This window comes from Rhinolophus sinicus, chromosome X (assembly GCF_036562045.2).
Source record: "Rhinolophus sinicus isolate RSC01 chromosome X, ASM3656204v1, whole genome shotgun sequence".
Lineage (NCBI taxonomy): Eukaryota > Metazoa > Chordata > Mammalia > Chiroptera > Rhinolophidae > Rhinolophus > Rhinolophus sinicus.
The window spans coordinates 25,280,111-25,302,153 of record NC_133768.1 but is presented as its reverse complement, the minus strand read 5'-3'; the positions used below and the strand labels follow the sequence as shown (position 1 = coordinate 25,302,153).

The 22,043-nt window shown below is 35.2% G+C and overlaps 1 protein-coding gene across 8 annotated transcripts in view; it reads left to right on the top strand.

Moving 5' to 3' along the window:
• DMD (dystrophin) overlaps positions 1 to 22,043 on the top strand; it is a 2,125,071-nt gene that overhangs the window by 1,559,609 nt on the left and 543,419 nt on the right. For all 8 annotated transcript variants that reach the window (XM_074323908.1, XM_074323912.1, XM_074323913.1 and 5 more), the window contains one exon: positions 13,125 to 13,336. In XM_074323908.1, the coding sequence (XP_074180009.1) occupies positions 13,125 to 13,336 (212 nt within the window). The remainder of the gene's footprint in view (positions 1 to 13,124; positions 13,337 to 22,043) is intronic.

Below are 22,043 nucleotides of genomic sequence, written 5' to 3'. Positions count from 1 at the left end.
GGGGAGTGCAAAAGCTTGGCTGTGTATTAGAATCACTAGAGGGAACTTTTAAAAAATGCCAGTGCCTTCAGTTTTATATCCCACATATCAGTGAAGTCATATAGTTCTCGACACTTTCTGACTTATTTCGCTTAGCATAATAATCTCAAGATCTATAAAACTAAAAGCAAGAGAGGAACAAGACAAACAAAGAAACAAAAACTTATACACACAGACAATAGTTTAGTGGTTACCAGAGGGTAAGGGGGGTGGGGGGTGGGAGATGAGGGTAAGGGGGATCAAATATATGGTGATGGAAGGAGAACTGACTCTGGGAGTGAACACACAATGTGATATATAGATGATGTATTACAGAATTGTACACTTGAAACCTATGTAATTTTACTAACCATTGTCACCCCAATATATTTTAATTAAAAAAAAAAAGATTCAACATTTGGATTCAGTACAACCAGATTTCTATCTAGTTCTGCCCATAAATGTTCTTTGTGCTTATTAATGTTAACATGCTCTTTTTGATAATATTTGATGGGACATTTCAGTCATTATTAGATAACCTAAGGCAGCTTGCCTGAAGAAATACAACTTGATCAAAAGAAAGCTTAAATGATGTAGTACTATTAAAAAAAAAAGCTTTCAATAAAAGTTCAAAAATAAATAAAAAATAAAAATAAAAATGCCAGTGCCTGGGCTCCACCCCAAACCAACTAAATCAAAATCTTTGGGAATAGGGCCCAGGCATTTGTATTTTTTAAAACCCCCCAGTTGATTCAAATGTGCAGACGAGGTTGTGATTCACTAAATAAGAAAGCGCATTGGGAAGCTTTTAATTACAACAGTCTAGGGAAGAGACAGCTAGATGATAGGTCAGAGGAGCGACTAAGGAGGTTGAGTGAATGACTTTGCATCTTCGTTAAAGGCTACGGAAGAAAGAGGAATCAAGTATGATTTGTAGGTTTCTCCTTGAATGACTAGATGGAGGAACCAATCTGTGTCAGTGACTAGAGGAGAAGAAGGATGAAGAGATGTGATCAATTTTGCATACGTTGAATATTTAAAAGGGATTCAGTAAGGGATATGGAGCTCAGGAGAGAGCTTTTAGTTGAAAACATGAATTTGACTATGATCATTGTAAAGGCAGTAAATGAAGCAATATAAATAGATGGACGTAGCAGGGAGAATATGGAAAGTGAAAAGGTCAAAAGGTGACATTTTATGTGTTTAAAGAACAGAATCCTTTAAAAACATATAAAACCTATGCCTTTTAACCAAAACAAAAAGAAAGACATGAAAACACTGCCTGAACTTGGTCTTAAGCAAGATGGTACTTTTGTTGTGATGAGTTCTTATAAATAAAGGGAATGGCAACATTTAAGAGATGAGTGGAGGAGGCTAAGGAGTGGCCTAAGAGGCAGAATAAAATTCTAAAACACATCTTGCCATGTTAATCCAAAGGAGAGGGCTTCAAGGAAGGTGCATTAGTGATAGAAAATACTGAAGGGTGGTCTGGAAAAATAAAGACTTTAGAATCACCAATGGTGTGGTGACCTGACAATTATTGTTACTGTCTTCAAAAGTAATTGCTGTGACAAAAAGTCCAAATGCAGTAGGTAGATTGAGAAGGTATGTGAGGTGTGGAAGTGGAAATAGGGAGTGTAGACTAGTGCTTCTCAAACCTGAATGTGTATACACATCACCTTCGGAATCGTGTTTAAAAATGCAAGTTCTGATTCAGTAGGTCCGGGGTGGGGCCTGAGATAATGCATTTCTAACAAGCTCCTAGGTGATGCTGATGCTGCTGGGACAAACCATTTTGTTTTAGGTAGTGCTGGTGTAAACCACTCTTCCGTGAAGCAGAAAGACATGGGATTAGCCACAGGGGGTGTAGGGCCAAAGAAAGAATTCTTCGTTGTTTTCTTTTTAGATGAGGTTCTAGACTGAGATTGAAGACACAGGATGGGTGAAAAACAGAATCATTTCTCTTAGGAGGTGGAAGAAATTGGAATGCTGAATACAGGAAGGGAATTAGACATTGGGTAGGAGAGACACTTAAACCTGAAGAGAAGAAGGTAAGGAATACTAAAAATCCAGACAATATATAATATCTGTCATTTCGCTTTTTAGCCCATAGTTTCTGTTCAAGGAATTGTTTTATATTTATTTTTATTCCTTAATTTGAATGGCTAGACTGTGGAGTGTGTTTTTGAAGACAGGAGTAAGCCCACTTTGATTTTCAGGTATAACTTGCATTTTCAGCACTTGTCAAATAAAAGTTTGAGTGACAAGGCGTAGGGATGAAATTTAATGTGTGTTCAGAGAGAAAAAATGCTTTTTTTTATTCAACATATTTTTTAAAATATTTATATTCCAACAAATGTATCAATTTTGATGTGCAAATTTACAGTGATGAATGTTTTTTTTGTTTTGTTTTGTCTGCATCACGTGCTGGTGACACAATAGTAAATTCATGGTACTGAAACTGGAATGATTAAATGATCAGTTTAATGATCTCTTGCTGAACCCTTTTGCGTTGTTAGTACTTTTTGCTACATTTGGTAAATAAATTAGTTGATGGTTGGGACAGGCTGGACAGATGGATTGTCCAGCAATATGTTGTGTCTATATTACATCTAGATAGTTTCTTTTCTGTGTCTTGTGAGTGACCTAGGATTATAAACTGAAATATTTTTGCACAGCTATAGATCAAACTTTTCCCCCAACTTCAAGGTTTCACCACAACCAATAGTTCCCCCTTCCTGACAAAGGAAGCCATTATCTCTTTAAAAATTAATTCATTTTGATGATCAGATAATATCACATTTCAAAATCTACCTGTTGATATAATTAACAAAAGAACTGTCATGTTTCATTAAGACTGAATGTTGGCATTTTCTCATAATCTATGACTCTCCAACCAGTGGCAAAAATAATGCAATTCTCATTTTACCATAACTCATCTTATAGTATGGGAACCAACCCACACTTTCTATGTTTTATAACCAAAACAGGAGAATAAGCTTCTTTCAGAGGACTAATTCATTTTCTCTATTAGAATATTCAGCATACCTTAAAGGAGGTAATATGGTCTTTGACAGCCTGTTGATTGCGAAATTAAGAGAGCTGCCTGATTTCCATTTCCAACTTCTTTCCATAGACATTGGGTGTGACTTTGAGCAAAATGTTTTGTCATTTCCACTCTTATAAATTCTGTTTACTATCTTTTAAACTTTTATATTCCATCGGTGGTATTTTTTCTTAATTGGAATGTGGTTTTTGTGACTTAGAAAGCTGCTTAAGTAATATCCTGTTTTGTGCTTCCTATAAGAGAGCATTTTATCTAACATTTTACTATGAAAAATTCAAATACACATAAAAGATGAAAGAATTGCACACTGAATATCCTTGAACCCACTGTCTAGATTCTGCTGTAGATTCCATTTCATCCATTTATCTACCCATCAATTTCTGTTATTTTCTGTGTATTTCAAAGTAAGTTTGGAAACATCAGCACACTTTACTCCTAAACACTTAACATGCATATCATTAACTAGAGCTCAATATTCATTTACAGTTATTTTTGTTTGTTTGTGGCAAAATCTCATAGTGTCAAATGCACAAATCTTATATAAACCTTTGGTGGAGGAAGATTTTTCCCTTCTTCCCTTCTGGGTTCTTTGGCTGACCTAATAATTAAATTGATATAAGACAGATTAACGGGAAAAATAAAATTTAATTTCATACATACAGGAGCTCATAGAAATATGAGATTCAATGAAGTGACCAAAGCAGGCAGCTTTTCAAGCTTTTGGACAAAGAATAAATTTGTGAAGAATTGACAGACCGAAGAAGTTTGGACTTGGGTAATAAAGTACTAAGGAAGTAACAAGGTTTGTTATACGGCCTTCTTGGCCCTGAATTCTGTGGTGATAAGAATGTCTCTCTACTTCCTGGTATAGTCGTATATGCATATTAGACTGTTATTAAAGGGAGGGCACCATTCACATGGGAGATTTATTTCTTGCTTTCAGGGGAACAAAGGAGGTCAGAGTGTCATTCTTGCACTGGCTATTTCTTAAGTAACTTTAATTCAAAAGAATCAATATGCCAAAATGGCATCTTTTGGGGTGGCATATTCTGTTCCCCTTCAGTACCATTGAATGAGTATTAATGAATGGGTACACCTGTGTGACATACGCCTCTATCAAGATACAGAAAAATACTATCACCCCAGAAAGGGAAGAACTTTGGGGTGTTGACTACACTTATCGTGGTGATCACAGAAACCAGAATGATGTTGTATGTCAACTATATCTCAATGAAAAATAATTTGAAAAGGAACATTTTTTTAGTTTGGCTCGAGTTTATTATAACTGAGTTTTAGTGTGACAGCATATAAGATTGCCAAGCTGAATCATACCAGTGGTCGATCCAGGGATATGTTATCTAGCTGTTTATATGCTATCATATTTGTTCATTCAGGCACTGGGCTGACTGACTTCTCCTCAGTAACCTTGCCATGTAAGCCTTTGCCTATGACCGAAATGGCAAGGAACATGTATCTCACAGACTTATTAGAGCTAGAAAGAACCCCAGGGATCATCCAGTCTACCCTCCTTTGCTTTATAGCTCAGGATTTGAGAAGACCAGCGGTGTTACAAAAATACATGACTGCCTCTTCCTACCCCTATAATTGAGAGATTGCTAGCAGCCAGATACTCTCCTCAGTGCCCTTTGTCCATTATTTCTTCAATCTTCATAGATTATTCATCTTCTTGTTATTATTATCCCTATTTCACAGAGAATAAACAGCGAAAATAGCATTAAAAAACTGACCATTGCCATGTTCAAACTAACCTTACATGTTAGACGAACGTTATTAAATATTTTTAACTTAGTCATTTATTCTGGATCTTCCGTGAATTTAAACTACATGTTTGGCTGTTCCTGAATTCTAGCTTTTGGAGACATAGTGAAGAAGCAGATATTCAAATTAGTCATAATGGCTAGGATTTAATTATATGCCTGTCACTCCTCTGTCTTTTCAGCTTTTTGGTCCAAAATGTCTCAGACATTTTATTCTGTGTTTGCACAGCAACCCCGTTCTTCCTCTCCTGTTCCTAAATAGAGCAAATGTGTATTCACAGTAGCTACATTTGAGTTCATGGTTAATATATTTTCTTCTTCTTATTTTTAATGGGTTTAAATTGCAACTCCTCTTTGCAGAGCTTAACTATACGTAACTCTTCTATAGAACCACGTTTAAATGCCTTGTGGAAGTAGGAGTATAACATCTTAATATTCCCTATAATTTTGGTTATTCTTATTTTTATTTTCCTTGGCTCCTTATAAGTCTTGGAATGTCAACCTTGGACATATGTTTACCTTATTTGAGGTATACTTGTATCCTAACTTTGTACAAGAATAGAATTATGGTGGTTTCTTTGTTTTCAGTTCCCCTCTTGATTAGGTATAGTATCTTGTTGACTATTTTTCCTCAGGGAACAGTCTGTTGCGATTTTCACATCTTAACAAATAGCTCAGAGCATATTGTCTTAACTTCAATTGGGATCATTGTCTTTACAGTTGACCATCGTTACATACCATGTTTCCCCAAAAATAAGACCTAGCTGGACAATCAGCTCTAATGCATCTTTTGGAGCAAAAATTAATGTAAGACCCAGTGTTATGTTATGTTATGTTATGTTATGTTATGTTATGTTATGTTATGTTATGTTATGTTATGTTATAGTAAGACCCGGTCTTATATTATAGTAAAATAAGACCAGGTCTTATGTTAATTTTTGCTCCAAAAGACGCATTAGAGCTGATAGTCCGGCAAGGTCTTATTTTCAGGGAAACATAGTATATGCCACCCTTCACTCATTTATATGACCTCAAAAGGTTTACCTGCCATTTAACTCTTCCAGCTCAGTATTTTCTACCTGGAACTCTTGTGTACTGTGTGGACTCATTGAGTTCTGCAGTGTGTTCCCCCTCGCAGATCACGAATGTTTGCTGATGACTATAATTCATTATTGAAGCTTCTCTGTACAGAGAGGCAATAATACCTCACTTTAGTGTGGTCCTTGATGTTTTTACTCGTTATTCAATTTTATCTTCACAACAATTCTTTGGTTGCACAGCTATCATTATATCAGTTTTTCAGTTGAGAAAATTGAAATGGGGTCAAATCAACATTTGCAAATTAAATGATCTATTTCATCACAAATCCGGGGCTAGAACCCATTACTAATTGCTAGTCAAGGTTCTCTCTGAAACTTAGTCACAGTAACTTCTAATTCTCCGACTGTAACTTCAGTGCAGAAATTGCAACAGAGCTGTTCTTTGTTCTGTAGCACTGTATATTCAAAAGACAATCATTTCGTTTTTGTAAACAACATTTTTTTTCCCTAGGAGAGATGTTGTGTGAATTTATATCAGTCATGAATGTATATCGATAATCAAACATAGCTAGCTTAAAAACTTGAAGTGAAAGATTGGTTAGTACTCAATCAACTGAACTGTTTCTTTCTGTGCAATATTGTGGTTCTTAACATGATTGCTGTGTTTCCAATTTGACACTTTTGGAGATCCGTAAATCAGGACACATGCTGAGTCCCAGTCTGTCATCCTTAGTCCTAACATTGGTTATTTATTTCCCTTCATTATCCAGCATCTACTTACTGCACAAATCAGTTAAGAAGCTTTCCATGATGGACCTCCGAGAGAAGAAATGTGCACATTTGGGTAGCTCTTCAATTACCAATAGGCACAGATTGTCTGAGTTTATATGCATATATTTTATTATTATTTTACTTTTGTATGTCAGAAGAATCTGGTATAAATGTAAATCTAACAGTATGGGCTCTAGTGACCAAATATGTTGCCATAATGTATCTTTGGTCTATCAATAATATCCTGGATGAAGTGTTGCAAGTGTGGTGAAATTTTGTAGTTTGAATTGTTGCCCAATTATGGACAATTACCAAGACTATTTGATGTCCAACTGCCACAGTGGTTCAGTTCCAAGATAACGCGTTCTCTTTGACGTTATCCAATATTATGTTTACTTTCATTCCTTGACAAAATAGAACACATATTTTATATATATATATATATATATATATATATATATATATATATATATGATTCTAAAATTTTATTTAGTATATGTTTCTGCAGGGTTTACTCTGAGGACAGCTATGTCAATCAATTGCACTGCTTTGTTCCTTTTATTAAATAACTGAATAGCTGTTTCATTACTCTCTCTGTGTGCTGATTTGTTTCTGTAAGTCTAATCTGGTTCATTGTCCAATGACTATTTCTAAAATGTTCTTTATCACACAAATCTGAGGTTTAAATTGCATTGTGTCCTCAGCAACACCATGCATCTCTTATTATCATTCATATCTGGCAAAATGATGCATGTTTCACAGGTTGCAACCCTTTTGAAAAAGGGTTTTATGTAGAATACATTTCACAAGTCAAATAATATTTTATTAAATTTTTATTGAAGCACAATATACATAAGGAAAAATGCACACATCATCAATGTCTCGCTTGGTGAATTTTCATAAACTGAATATAACTGTGTAATCATCACCCAAATCAGGAAACAGAGTATTATTACCAGAAGTCCCCATCATGGCTCTTTCATTGACTACCACAAGGGTAACCACTATTCTGACTTCTACAGTATTCTTGCTTTTTCCTGTTTTTGTACATTATGTAAATGGAATAAAACAGTATGTCCTTGTTTGGGGCTGGCTTCTTTTCCTCAGCATTATGTTTGTGAGATTAATACATATTATTGCATATAATTGTAGGTATTTCATTCTTATTGCTGGATAGTATTGATAAATACACCACAATGTGTTTTTCCATTTTACAGTAGATAGGAATTTGGGTAGTTTCCTATTTGGGGAATCTTCCAATTTAGTACATGGCTTTTGGTGACCATAAGTATGCAATACCTGGGAGTGGAATGCAAATCAAATAATATTTTAAATATACTTGACAAATTGACTATTTAGAAAAATTTTATGGTGAATCCTTTTGAAAAGGAAATAATCTCTCCATGATTTCTGCTGTGCAAAATGGATTCTTACATATGTTTGGTTATTTCACAAAGGGAGATACATCTGCTGACTGTCTTTCTAGTATTTATCTAATTGTACTTATGTTTATAACAATAAGATATTTTATTGTTGTGATTATCCTCTGGGGCTCAGTATGTTTCAAAATTTGAAAATGCCCATAGAAATATCCTTATCCGATATACACATATACTTTTCTATATTAGCCTAAAATTTAATTAAAAAGACAATCTGAAGGAACAAAACATGCCAACAGATTCTCCCTGTCCTACAGTTTATTTTAAGAATGTTAGAGAAAGAGAGATCATTGCTTAACTTTACCTCACAAGATTTCCCCCTCTATATCTTTTAGCTGATGGATTTTTTTTTTATCAAATGAGAATATTCTACTAGTAAACATGACATTGAAGATGTTTTATACCAAAAAAAATGGTTCATGCAAAGGCATTAAATTAGAAACAAAGGATACCCAGAGATACGTACAATAAAGATCATGAAGAGTGAGAGGAAAATGAAAAGGAAAATGTAAAAGACTTAAGCCAGTATTCAAATCATGTAAACTTGAAATGCAATAGAGACAATGATTGCTTTTGAGAAAGAAAGACTCAAGGTCCTGGGCAAGGGTTAACTTTGAAAGTGGCATTTTTACATCATTATAAAGAGGAACCCTGAATAATTGAAATAGTCTACATGCACAATTCATTTGACAGTCACTGAAAGCATACTAAGTGCCAAGCCCTGAGTTGTGCATTAAGGATTTTTTTTAAAAAAAATGAATGAAATTCTGAATTAGACTAGATTCCCCCCAAAGCTGACCTTAAAACAGTGATTTGAGTCCAAGTGGTTTACTTGTAAGGTAATCCCAGGAAGTACCAGTAGAGGGGTGGGACCGTGAAATAGGGAAAGGAAAGAAGCCAATAATTGAACCAATTATTGAGCAGGTTATTGCTGTGGGCAACTAGAATTCAACCTTAATGAGTGAAATCTGGGAGACAGTGAAAAACACACCTCGTACTTGTTGCCTACCGGGGGTAATTATCTTCCAATTCTCATCCATCTTTGGCTGATTCATTTGTCCATTCCCTACGATAAGATTTTTACCACTCCACTAAAATCATTTTCTGTATGGTCTTTGGGGAATTTCACGTGATTGAAGCCAACAGATACTTTTGGCATGGGTTTTGGGGAGCCTGACTGCTTGGGTCCAAGTGTTGGCTCTACCACTCACTAGCTGTATGGCCTTAATCCAATCATTTACCATAGGCTCTGTTTCTCTGTTAAATGAGGAGAACAGCAACAACAACAACATAAATGATGATCCGTACCTCATACAATCATCATGATGATTAAGTGAGTTAATGCACATAAAGAGCTTAAAACAGTCTTCGAGCAGAGTAGGTATTCAAATAAATGTTAGGTATTATGATTGTTATTATCTCTTGTGACATCTATGGCATTTAAAAATGTTGACCATTCTTGTGCTTTTGAAATTCTTTCTCTCCCATGTTTCTATGAAGGTACATTTCCCAAGTATTCCTCCAACTTCTCTAGCCATTCTTTCATCTTATTGACTACTTTTACTATATTCTTTCTTTATGTGTTGTGTTTTCTGGGACTCCATCTTTAACCCTTTGTTCTGCTCAATCTACCATGTTTCCCCAAAAATGAGACCTAGCTGGACAATCACCTCTAATGTGTTTTTTGGAGCAAAAATTAATATAAGACCCGGTATTATATTATATTATATTATATTATATTATATTATATTATATTATATTATATTATATTATACAGGATACTAATTTTTGCTCTAAAAGATGCATTAGAGCTGATTGGCTAGCTGTTTCGGGGAAACACGGTATGCACCATACCAATGAGAATGCATTCACATTGATGGCTTCAGATTTCACTTCTCTGTAGTGATTTCTAATCCTGGATTTTCCTCTCTCCCAAAATACACAGCTGTGCCATAGCATCTTCAGTCCATCTGATTACAATGATAGTCCTATATGATAGATCCTCAAAACCTCCCATTAAATAGGTCCAAGAATGAACTCATTATCTTTTCCCCAGAACTGCTCATCCTGGATTTTTTGGGTAGATAGTGAATAATACCTCTATCTAACAGGCACCAACCAAAAGCCAGGGAATCTGTCTTAGACTCCTTTGTTTCTCCCAGTGCTTAGCATAATGCCTGATATCTAGTAGATGGTAAATAAAATGGTGATTGGCAAGCTAGATGGATAGATTGATGGGTAAGGGTGCTAAGAGGGGCAGATGGATCGTTGAGTGAGTGTAGCCTGTAATTTATTTAGTTAAGTATTTTCTGACGATCATGTATAGTTGAAAGTCAAGGGTGAGAAACCATACCCTTAGTAGGATACATCCCGTAATAAACCATTTTACCTTGCTGCATTATACACACGTGTTGCCTTTGGGATAAAAACTTTCATCACTGTGATTGAACAAGCATTTGAATGGTATTTTTGTCTGAAATAATGGTCTAGGCTATAAAACTTCCCTCCTGTTTCCACAATTAAGAAATATCTGCCCACATAATAGGAAGAACTACTTTACTTCTTCCTCATATCAAGTGATGGACATTTAGAAACATAAGTTACAGCTACCCTATTGAAATGGACTACAGGATGTACAAAATATTCATTGGCATGAATGTAAATAAATGGCTTACCATGTATATATAAGAAGTACTAGGCATTCTAAAAATTTAGCTAGCATAATATATTGTCACTAATTAAGGCTGATTAATACAAAGGCAAATTAAAGACTTTTTAAGGAAAGTCAATTTTATTGTTTTCAGATACATTTAGTATATAACAATAGGCTAAGGGGGAAAAAGGTGCCAACTACTCATAGTAAAGTAGCCTGCTATGATAAGTTGTTGAAAAAATGGTTTGTAACTGGAATATCAGTTGTATTTTGTTCTATGATTGATGAAAAAAATATTTCAGAAAGCTTAAAAATATTTGTATTTTAAACAGTTCCTTTTAATATCATTTACACTTTTAATTTTGTAAACTAAAGATTAGATAGAAGAATAATCAATAACTATAAATCTCAACAAATATAATAGGTGCTAATATGGGTGCCGCACTACCCAGTAGGAGCAACAACAATGAAACAAACCAAAGAATGGTGCTCAAAGATTATAGGGAGACTGACATTAAAACAGAGGTCAACTTATTAACTGAAGGGTTAATTAGGAAGGACTAAACTTACATCATGGAATAAGCACAATTTTAGAATACAGTGCTGTGTACATTTTCTTTTCCCATCCGTAGCTAGTCTTTGCCCTTCTCTACCCTGTTGTGTACTCTGGGAGGCTAATCTGTGTCATCACAGATCCCCCATGCCCTCTGGCTTCCAGTTGGTTGAGCCACTGGGGAGCCCTAGTAGGAAACTGCAGAGAGTGGACAGAGTGAAGTCAGGATATTTATTCTCCTAGTTCCCTCCCTACGAAGCTGTCTTAGGTTGACTGTGTCCCTTCACGAAGGTTCCCGCTCTTCTCAGGGTGGTTTCTCCTCATGATTCTCGGCTTCTGCCCCTTCTCCCTCCCCTGATTTCTTGGGCCTAGATGTAGTAACAACTCCATTGCTACAAGGCCTAGTTCTTGTATTATCGTTGGTGATTTTCCTACACCCTGATTATGTTGTAATTTATTTTGGTAAATAATCCTCTCATATTACGCAGGCTAGATCACAAAGGAACATGTATACCAAGTTAAGATATTCCAGAGGACAGTAGAGAGACACTGAAGGGTTTAAATGAGAGAGTGCATGGTCAGATCTATATTAGTTCCACACTCTGTCTAAAGTATGGAAATTACATTGAAAAACAGAGAACTGAGGCAAGGGGGACATATAGAGTCTATTGTAGACATGCAGGCAAAAAAATAATAGAGCTTTTCCGTGGCAATATGGGGAAAAAGGGAAGGAGTTCAATTCTAGATTACAGAAATTAGTAACCAATTACATATGGCGTTTGGTGAGGCTTACGGAAGAATCTAGAATGTCTGTCAGGTTTCTTGCTTAAAGGATAAAGTAGATGGTGGTTTAATACTTGTTTTCCATGACATTATTTCCATTTCATGAAAGCAGCTTAAAGAAAAGATGGTGTGGTCCTTAAAAAAAAAAATTAATGTGGCCATGTTTATTTTTAACAATCTAAAATGAAGTATTTCAGAGCAGAATCTTAGGTATTGTTACAAGAAATTTCCATAATGCCTAGCGGCTCTTGGGTTTCTCCTCGAAGCAGATAGGGGGACCCTAAGAAGACCTTAGTAAAAGGTTTTGAGAACAAATGATTTATTTGGGAGTTGAGAGAACTGTTAGTAGAGAAGCGAGAAAGTGAGACAGATAAGGCAAACAGCCAATAAAGGATGGTGCATTTTGAAGCAGGTTACCACTATGGGCCCCTGGAACTCTTGCAAAACACATGCCTCAGTTATCTCCCCTAGCCTGAAGGGAGCTGGAATATTCATACCCCATCGTCTACTGTCAGTCACTGGTTACGGGCTGCTCCTGGGATTTGGGGCAAGAAGAGGGGAAGTGTCAATTCCCTGGTGTATGTAGCCTGCTACTTAGATGGCAAAGCAAACTCTTTGTAGCAACACAAAGTTTTCGAGGAATGAAATGCTAATGATGGTATTGCAAGTCAGGCTGTTGGGTACTGAAACAGTAAGGGTAAGCTCAGTGTTTGAGGTATTCTGCTATAGCACTTTTCTCAAACTTTATTCTTATTTGGCTCAAAGGATTGAGAGTAGACAGAGTTAAGTTTTTACATCTACTACTGATATTCTAGGTCACTTTCAGGAAGATAATTGAACAGAAATTCATGTTTGCCATTGGAAAAAAAATAAGGAATTCAATTGTCCATCATCCTAGCTATAACACAGTGAACAGCTTTTTAATGAGTAATATAAAATGTGAGCTATTCGGATGTTAAATTTCAAATGTCTTCTCAAGACTCACACTGATCCTTATATATTCACTTTTCCTTTTATTCCAGTTGAAAGAATTCAGAGTCAATGGGATGAAGTACAGGAGCACCTTCAGAATCGGAGGCAACAGTTGAATGAAATGTTAAAGGATTCGACACAGTGGCTGGAAGCCAAGGAAGAAGCCGAGCAGGTCTTGGGACAGGCCAGAGGCAAGCTTGAGTCATGGAAGGAGGGTCCCTACACAATGGATGCAATCCAAAAGAAAATCACAGAAACCAAGGTCAGTGTCAAAGATATGTTTTTAAAATTAAATATTGGTTACACTGGATACCATTATACCAAGGATTAAACTTTAATGATTTTTAATGTAAATTTATTAAAAGAAAATGACATTTAAGCTGAAATAAAGAGTACAATTTTAGAAGTAAAGTTGAGATTCGAGGAAAATTGATATAATATAAATCTATTAAAATTACTGTAATAATCTGGATATAATGGGCCGGTTTCCACATTGCACCGTCTTTTAAGACCACTTCAAAGTTGATGTATATACTTATGTACTAGCATAAAGTCAATCAGATGGGCTTCATTCCTTCCTAGAAAAGTAACAGGTCTACTTTTTCCTACTTTATTTGAGGGCCCTGAATGGAGAAGGGAAGTGTAGGTGTAAGAGTAAGGGAGAGTAACGTATAGTCTCACTTTGTCTCCCATTCTCTGACCTCCAGGCCAACTTCTCTTTTCTCTCCCTTCTTTTTGCCCTCCTCTTTCCCCAAAATTACATCATGTATTTGTCTGCATCAAAGTCTGGAACGCTTCAGAATAAAAGAAAGAGAAAAGGGGAGGAAATAAAATTTGTTTGACTATGTTTTATCAAGCACCATGCATGGTGCTTTACATATTTTTAATTCTTTCAAACCTCGTATTTATGGGTCAGTTTGGAAAGACCTTAAGTGCCAAACAAATGGTAGCCTTAGGGGATTTTAAGCAGAGAAGTAATATGGTTGAGTACTTGATCAGATTGAGTATTTGATCAAAACCCTCTATAGATATTTTTTTTCCTAGCAGAAAAAGGCCTTCTGCTAAACAAGTATTTGAATCTCAGATTAGTTATGTCATCTGAGAAAAAAAAAAAAACACATATAGTTTTCCTGGATAAAGTGGCTCCCATTTCTAAATTAGTCAGTATTTAGACTATGCTAAGCTATACAGCATATATACTTACACTAAGTTTATTCGAAAAATGAACTCTGAAGTCTCAATAGTTTAATACAGTAAAAGTTAATTTCTTGGTTGTATCATAGTCCCACAGAGGTTGAAGAGCCCTTCTTGGGAGCTCTCCCCCAAATGGTGACTTAGAGATCCAGGCTTTTCCAATTTTGCTAAATTATCATTTCAAATTCACAGTTTCCCAAGGTCACAGCAGGAGAGTAGGAGAGAATGTAGTCAATCCATAGGGTTTTATGATCAGACCTGGAGATTATATATATCATTTCCTTCCACATCCTGTTGACCAGAACTTATCCCCAATTTTTTTTAAGTTTATTGGGGTGACAATGGTTAGTAAAGTTACATAGGTTTCAGGTGTAAAATTCTATAATGCGTCATCTATAAATCCCATTGTGTGTTCACTACCCAGAGTCAGTTCTCCTTCCATTACCACGGTTTAGTATAATAATCTCAAGATCCATCTACATTGTCGCAAATGGCATTATTTAATCTTTTCTTATGGCAGAGTAATATTCCATTGTGTATATATATCACAACTTCTTTATCCAATCATCTATCAAAGGAACTTGTCCAAAATTTAATTTAAGGAAGAGTAAATGGGAATAATGAGCTAGTGAGCTTGTAGCCAGTTTCTGTCAAAGCTACTTTTCCTAAGGACCCAAACTACTATAAGGACAAGATTTTTATTTACATGACAAGAATGTCAGAAAGCCACATAGGATTTTACAGATTTATCATTCATTACTTCTGTTGAAGACAACATCTAGATGAATAAAAATGCATTCTTTTATGAGATACTTGTTACCACTAAGATTTTCTCCCTTGGATGAGCATAGATAGATAATGAATTTCTAAGGATGATTTTCCAAATTCCTGCTCTGACTATGTGAAATATAGAATCTATATGGTTATTCTTGAAGGCTCTGGTCTTATCCATAAGGTACTCAGTATGTTATGCTATTTCTTTTTCCTCTCAAAAAATTTAGGATTATGTGAATCTAGCAAATCATGAAACAAGGTGGTTAACTAGTGAAGAGGAATTAACAGGGAAAAAGAGTTTGGACTGGACCCTTGAGTCAGATGAGGGGAAGGAAAGATGAGAGGCATATGGTGATAGATTTGATTAGGGCAAGAAAGCTGGAAGTTGGCAAATGAGAAATCATCTTAAAACCTCTGAGAATCCTAAAGTGATAGCAAGAATGATTAGGATTTAATAGCTCTTAGAAAAGCAAGGAGCTTAAAATAAGAGACAAAAAGAATTGCAAAAGAAAATATGAAAGGAGGAAACCAAACAATTTTATTGTCAAGACAAGATGTTTTAAACACCTAAAAAAAAGACAAAATTGTATTATAATTGCTATCTTTGTCAAACTTTTGAAGTAAAAAGAACTGTTGAATAATCTAAAACTACATCATAAGAAATGTCTCTATGGAAACTGCTTTTGTTTGTGTTACGTACTTTAGGAATTTAATGATGTATATTGCTGCAAATTCAATGTAAATTCATAATACAGGTAAAGATGACCAAGGCTATAGTTTCTCCCATCATTTCCTGAATCACGTATGCTAAAACTAAGAGTGATTCTAATGCTAATACTAACATTTAGTGAATACTTGCTGTTTGTTAAAAACTGTGCTAATCACTTTCCATATATTGGCTAATTTCATCCTCTCAAAAACCTTCCATAAAAAGTACTATTATTTTTCCCAGTTTACAGGTAAGGAAATTGAAGCCTAGAGAAATTCAGTATCTCCTCTTACTAGTAGGAGAGTTGGGATGTGAATACGTAGCGATTACTCTTGAATGATCTATGTACCTCATAGATTTTCTCTTCTGCCCATTGTATATCTGGTTAAAACACATCAAGAAAACACCATGAGGATCAGAAAGGGAGACAATCGTAGTTACGAACTGGCAAATAAGATTATAATGTTCGTAAGCTACCAAGTGGAAAACGAAATAGTGTACCGGGGAGAAATGTTCATATTCTGTTTTACTATGAAAGAGTAAAAAGATAATCGTAAATTGGATTCCATTTTTAATGAAACCACTATTTTTAATTCTTATAAAAGTCAGGGAGTGTATAAAATAGAGGTCTGGACTTTGTTTAATGTGTTATCACTACTGAGTGATATTAGCTGGCTTATCACTTAGAGTTTACTTTTAGGAAGGAAATATGGCGATAGACATAAGGAGACACTGGTTAATTTGACCAAAGATCTTTTTGCTCCATAAATTCTTTCTGAGTCTATGTACCTAAGATTAGCAAGAGAGCCAGTGAGCCTCATAAGGCAATCAGCAAGCTGTGTCTTGAGAGTTGGAGAGCTGTGATTACAGCAGCCAACCTCCCTTGCAGCAGTGTCACTGATGACTACCCTCAATGTCACAATAAAATGGCTTTAAAGGCCACTGCCAGCACTGTGACACTCTGAAAATTGAAACCAGTCACCATACTTGAACTAAAGAAAAAAAATCACCTCCAATTCTGATATTTTAATATAATATTTGTTTATAATCACTTCCGTTTCTTGTCTACATATTTGTCTTCATAATGTAGATAAAATTTCGATTTCTGGTTTTAAAGTTAGTGTTATTGCATACATATTTCTATGTGTTGCTATATAACTTTTACTGATTACCATTTTTAATTATTTACAATATTTCATTAAGTTCCATCTTTAACCACTTCCTTACTCATTGGACATTTAGAAAACCTCCTCTCTTGCTTAGAAAAAATGGTAGACAAAAAATGGGAATAATAACAACCTCTTCACAAAATGGAAATCAAATCTGAGATGGCATGTGGGAAAAGTCCATCCCTTAAAAGCAGGGATGGGGTGGAAGGAGATAACAGGAGAGTCTTGATTTGGCAAAAGAACAGACTGTAGATGGCCTAGCATGTCAGTAATTAATGAGCAGGTCATTAAGAGATGCCCATAATACAGGTTTACTCTCTTTCCTGTATAACCCCTAATTTTTTGGAAACAAAAACAAATTGTGTAAGTAGTTGACTTGGTTAACCACATGGCTTCATTTGATTTTATCCATGGCCCTGATAAAACAGTAATGTTCTTTTGAGATATAAAGGCAGAAATTAGGGGAAATCATGCAGGATTTCTATCCTAATCAGAATCCCTGCCAATAGGCTATGGCAGAATCCTATGAGAGATGATGCCATTTAGCTTTCATAAGAGGTAAGATGGTGTGCCGTTGGCACCTAACACTGCCAGCAATGGTCATCATGGGATTTATTTCATTTGGCAGAAATCTTAGTTGACTTCACAACCTGTTCCTTAGGCTATTAAGATAGGTCCGAACTTGGCAATGGATTCTTTGGAAAAATTACGTCTTGATGATTTTAAACTTTTCCAGTGTCAAGAGAGATTTACCCAGGCTCAGAGTTTTCATTTATTTTTTTTCCCTTTTCAGCTTTTGAAAGAGAAATTCCTTTTAGTCTGCTTTGTGATTGCTTTTGTGTCAAATTCAGCATAAAAGCTCTTCAAACGTGACAGCATTAGCTGTTTTGTGCTTGACTGAGCTAAGAGTACATGAATTCAATAGAGAAGTGAAATCTTGTTTGAGCCTAGCTGATTTGGCTATATAGTACTTAAAGCTATCTGAGGCGAGAACTTCAATAATTTATCAAATTATTAAATAAATGCGTGCAAGGCTACAAAATATCTGTTTTGAAGACATTCTTTAGGGAACTTGAAACATAGATACACTGTAATCATGTAATTAATTTAAAAATTTGAACTTGTTATATATAGTAAATACAGTAGCTATTTGAGGATATCAAATTATTTTACTAGGAAAGAAACTACTGTGTTTCCCCAAAAATAAGACCTAGCCGGACCATCAGCTCTAATGTGTCTTTTGAAGCAAAAATTAATATAAGACCTGGTCTTATTTTACTATAATATAAGACCCAGTCTTTAATATAATATAGTATAGTATAGTATAGTATAGTATAGTATAGTATAGTATAGTATAATATAATATATGCCAGGTCTTATATTAATTTTTGCTCCAAAAGACGCATTAGAGCTCATGGTCCAGCTAGGTCTTATTTTCGAGGAAACAGGGTAATCAGAGAAACTTCTTTTTAAAAAATGGAAGTAGAGCCTTATAGTTTTAATTATTTGGAGGCGTGGGTGGTATTAGATAACATCCTTATCTGCCATAAGCATATGTACAGTGATTAAAGCTGAATTCTTCTTTCACACATTTTGTTTACTTTTAGACTTGCACAAAATTAAAATAGGCAAATGGATCCCCACTGGTAGTTCAAGGTTTGCATTTCTGATACAATAACGAAACCATTATCAGAAATCTTCTTGCTGGGATGTACCATTTTTTTCATGTATTTTCTTTATTCCCTTCTGTTCTTCCCTAAAGCTTCCACGTGATTAAGGAGAAAGAATCAATAACCTAATAGTACTTTTCCTCCCAGAGTAGGTATGAAACTATTAAACTTTTCAAAGCAGACAGAGTGCTTCCTACATCACCTGTAGAGCACAGGAAGTAATGGTTAGTTTCCCCAGGTACTCTTGGACTATATAAATATTTAATGCCGACTTAAATAGTATTATGTTCTGATTGCACCATATTTTGCCTTGTTTCCTTTTCACAGTGTAACTTATTTCATGCTTAAAAATATACTCTGTAAATCCACTTGTTCATAAAAGCAGCAAATTGTAAAGATTGTCAAAATTGCCTTTTCTGGACTCTGGAAATTAACCAGAGGTTCTCAATAATATGTAAATTGCTGAATTCAGTAAGAACAGCAGGGTTTGAGGCTTTTTAACTTGGCTTAGTCCCATTGTTTTTTCCCAGCTGCATAGTAGCCTTAACAATCAGCAGCCTTACAGCCACCAGAGAGGGAAGACCAAGATGGGAGTTCCTCAAAAAGACCCATTTTATACCCAGCACATTATTGCTATTTGATCTGTCTTGCAGGTTCCTAGAACAAACCTGTACGCAAGGCCTTGTCATTATTTGACATGACTTTGAGCTCACTCCCCAGGAAAAGCCTTATCCCCAGAGTGTTTACCCAAAACAATCAGCAGCAATTGTTTAAAGAGCAGCTGCCTGAGGCTGTGATATCAGTGGAGATGACCATGGGTCTGGAGAAAAACTTAAAAGGAAAATCTAGGGAATAAGATGTCTTCAGGGGACTTTGAAAAGCTCCAACATATTTCTGGGAGATCTAGAAGTCTATGTGCATGTGTTGCCAAATAGAGAATATCAATAAAGAGATATAAATTATAAACAGGAACCAAATAGAGATTCTGGAGTTTAAAAGTACATAACTGAAATGAAATTTTTACTAGAAAGGGGCTCAACATCAGACTTGAGCTGGCAGAAGAGTCAGTGAACTTGTAGACAGGTCTTAATTCCACTCTGAGGAAAAGAAAGACAAGCATTAAGAGAATTACGTGAAGTAAAAACTGACAAAACTGAAGGGAAAAATAGACAATTCGACAGAACAGAGACTTCAATACCCCACTTTTAGTAAGGATGGAACAACTAGACAGAAGATCAACAAGGAAATAGAAGACTTGGAAAAACATTATGAACTAATAAGACCTAACACTCCACCCAATAATAACAGAATATACATTCTCCTCAATTATACATGGAATGTTCTCCAGGATAGAGCATATGCCAGGCTGTAAAACAAGTCTCAATACATTTAAAAGGATGGAAATCATGCAGTGTAGGTTCTCTGACCATATGGAATGAAAGTAAAAATCAATAACAAAAGTATATTTGGGGAATTCACAAATATGAGAAAATGATACAACACATTTTAAATTAACCAATAGGTAAAGAGGAAATCACAAAGGAAATACAAAAATACTTCCAGGTGCCTGGAAATAAAAACATAACATAATGAAATTTATGGGATGCAACGTATGGGATGCAGTGCTTAGAGTGGAATTTATAGCCATAAATGCGTATGTTAAAAAATAAGAATGATCTCAACTGAGTAACCCAAGTTTCACCTTAGGAAACTAGTAAAAAGAGAACATTAAACCTAAAGCAAGCAGGAGAGAGGAAGTAATAAAGATTACATGAGAACATGGATGGATCTTGAGATTATTATGCTGAGAAATAAGTCAGACAGAAAAAGTTGGGAACCATATGATTTCACTGCTATGTGGGATATAAAACTGAAAGCAACAAAGAAAGAAGATACACAAACAAATAAACACAAACTCATAGACACAGACAACAGACAACAGTTTAGTGGTTACCAGAGGGTAAGAGTGGAGGGGGATAGTAGAAGAGGGTCAAGGGGGTCGAATATATGTGATGCAAGGAGAACTGACTCTGGGTGGTGAACACACAATGGGATTTATAGATGATGTATTACAGAATTGTACACCTGAAACCTATGTAACTTTACTAACTGTTGTCACCCCAATAAACTTTCATTAAAAAAAAAATTGTTTTAAAAGATTATATGAAATCAGTGAAATATATTAAAAAAATAAGAGAGAAATAATCAATAAAACCAAAAGTTGGTTATTTGAGAAGATCAACAATATTGACAATCCTTCTTCTGCTAGACTAAGGAAAAATAGGGGGAGAAGGCTCAAATTACTAATCTTAGAAATGAAAGAGGACATATCACTACTGATCTTACAGAAATAGAAAAGATTATGAGAGGATATTATGGATGGAAGAAGTAGGAAATCTGAATAGACTTTAACAAGTAAAGAAATTGAATCAATAATTTTAAAACTTCTCCCAAGGAAAAGACCCAAACCCAGATGGGTGAATTCTAGTAAACATTCAAAGAATTAATATCAATTTTTCACAAATTCTTCAAAAAAATAGAACAGGAAATAATATTTCACAACCAAAGATATCACAGGAAAAAATACTATAGACCATTAGGGCTTGTGAATATAGACTCAAAAAGGCTCAAAAAAATACTGTCAAACATAATGTAGCAACATATTAAAAGAACTGTATACCATAATCAAATAAGAATTATTCCAGGAATACAAGGTTAGTTTAACACATTTTTTGCGGGAAACGAGTAAACTCGTCATATCGCTTTTTATACCAAAGCGCGAGAAACGAGAATAACACATATTTTGCACCTCTTTTTAAACTAAAACACTGAAAGTTTCATAGAAAAATATCAAATAGATCGAAAGATATGAATATTTTATGGAAAGTCTAATTTTGGCGAGAAAATGTCAAAAAAGCCCCACGTTACGACGCGATTTGGTGGGAAAATGCTTACAAAAACATACAAAATTTAATCATTGTAATGTACCATGTGAGTAGAATAAAGAACAAAAACCACGTGATCATCTCAGTAATTGCAGAAAAAACAGTCTACAAAGTCCAAAACCTTTCATGATAAAAACACGCAACAAATTAGGAATAGAAGGTGTTGTAGTTTCAATTTTGTCCCCTTAGAAGATGTGCTGAAGACCCAAACCCTGGCACCTGTGAATGTGTCCTTATTTGGAAGTAAGGTCTTTGCAGACATAGCTACCATATTTCACCGAAAATAAGACTGGGTCTTATATTAAGTTTTGCTCCACAAGTTGCATTAGGGCTTGTGTTCAGGGGATGCCATCCTGAAAAATCATGCTAGGGATTATTTTCCAGCTAGGTCTCATTTTCGGGGAAGCACAGTAAGTAAAGATGAGGTATACTGGCGTCAAGTGGACCCTTAATCCAATGTAACTGGAATCCTAACAAGAGAAAGAAAAGAGACATACGAGGTCAGACA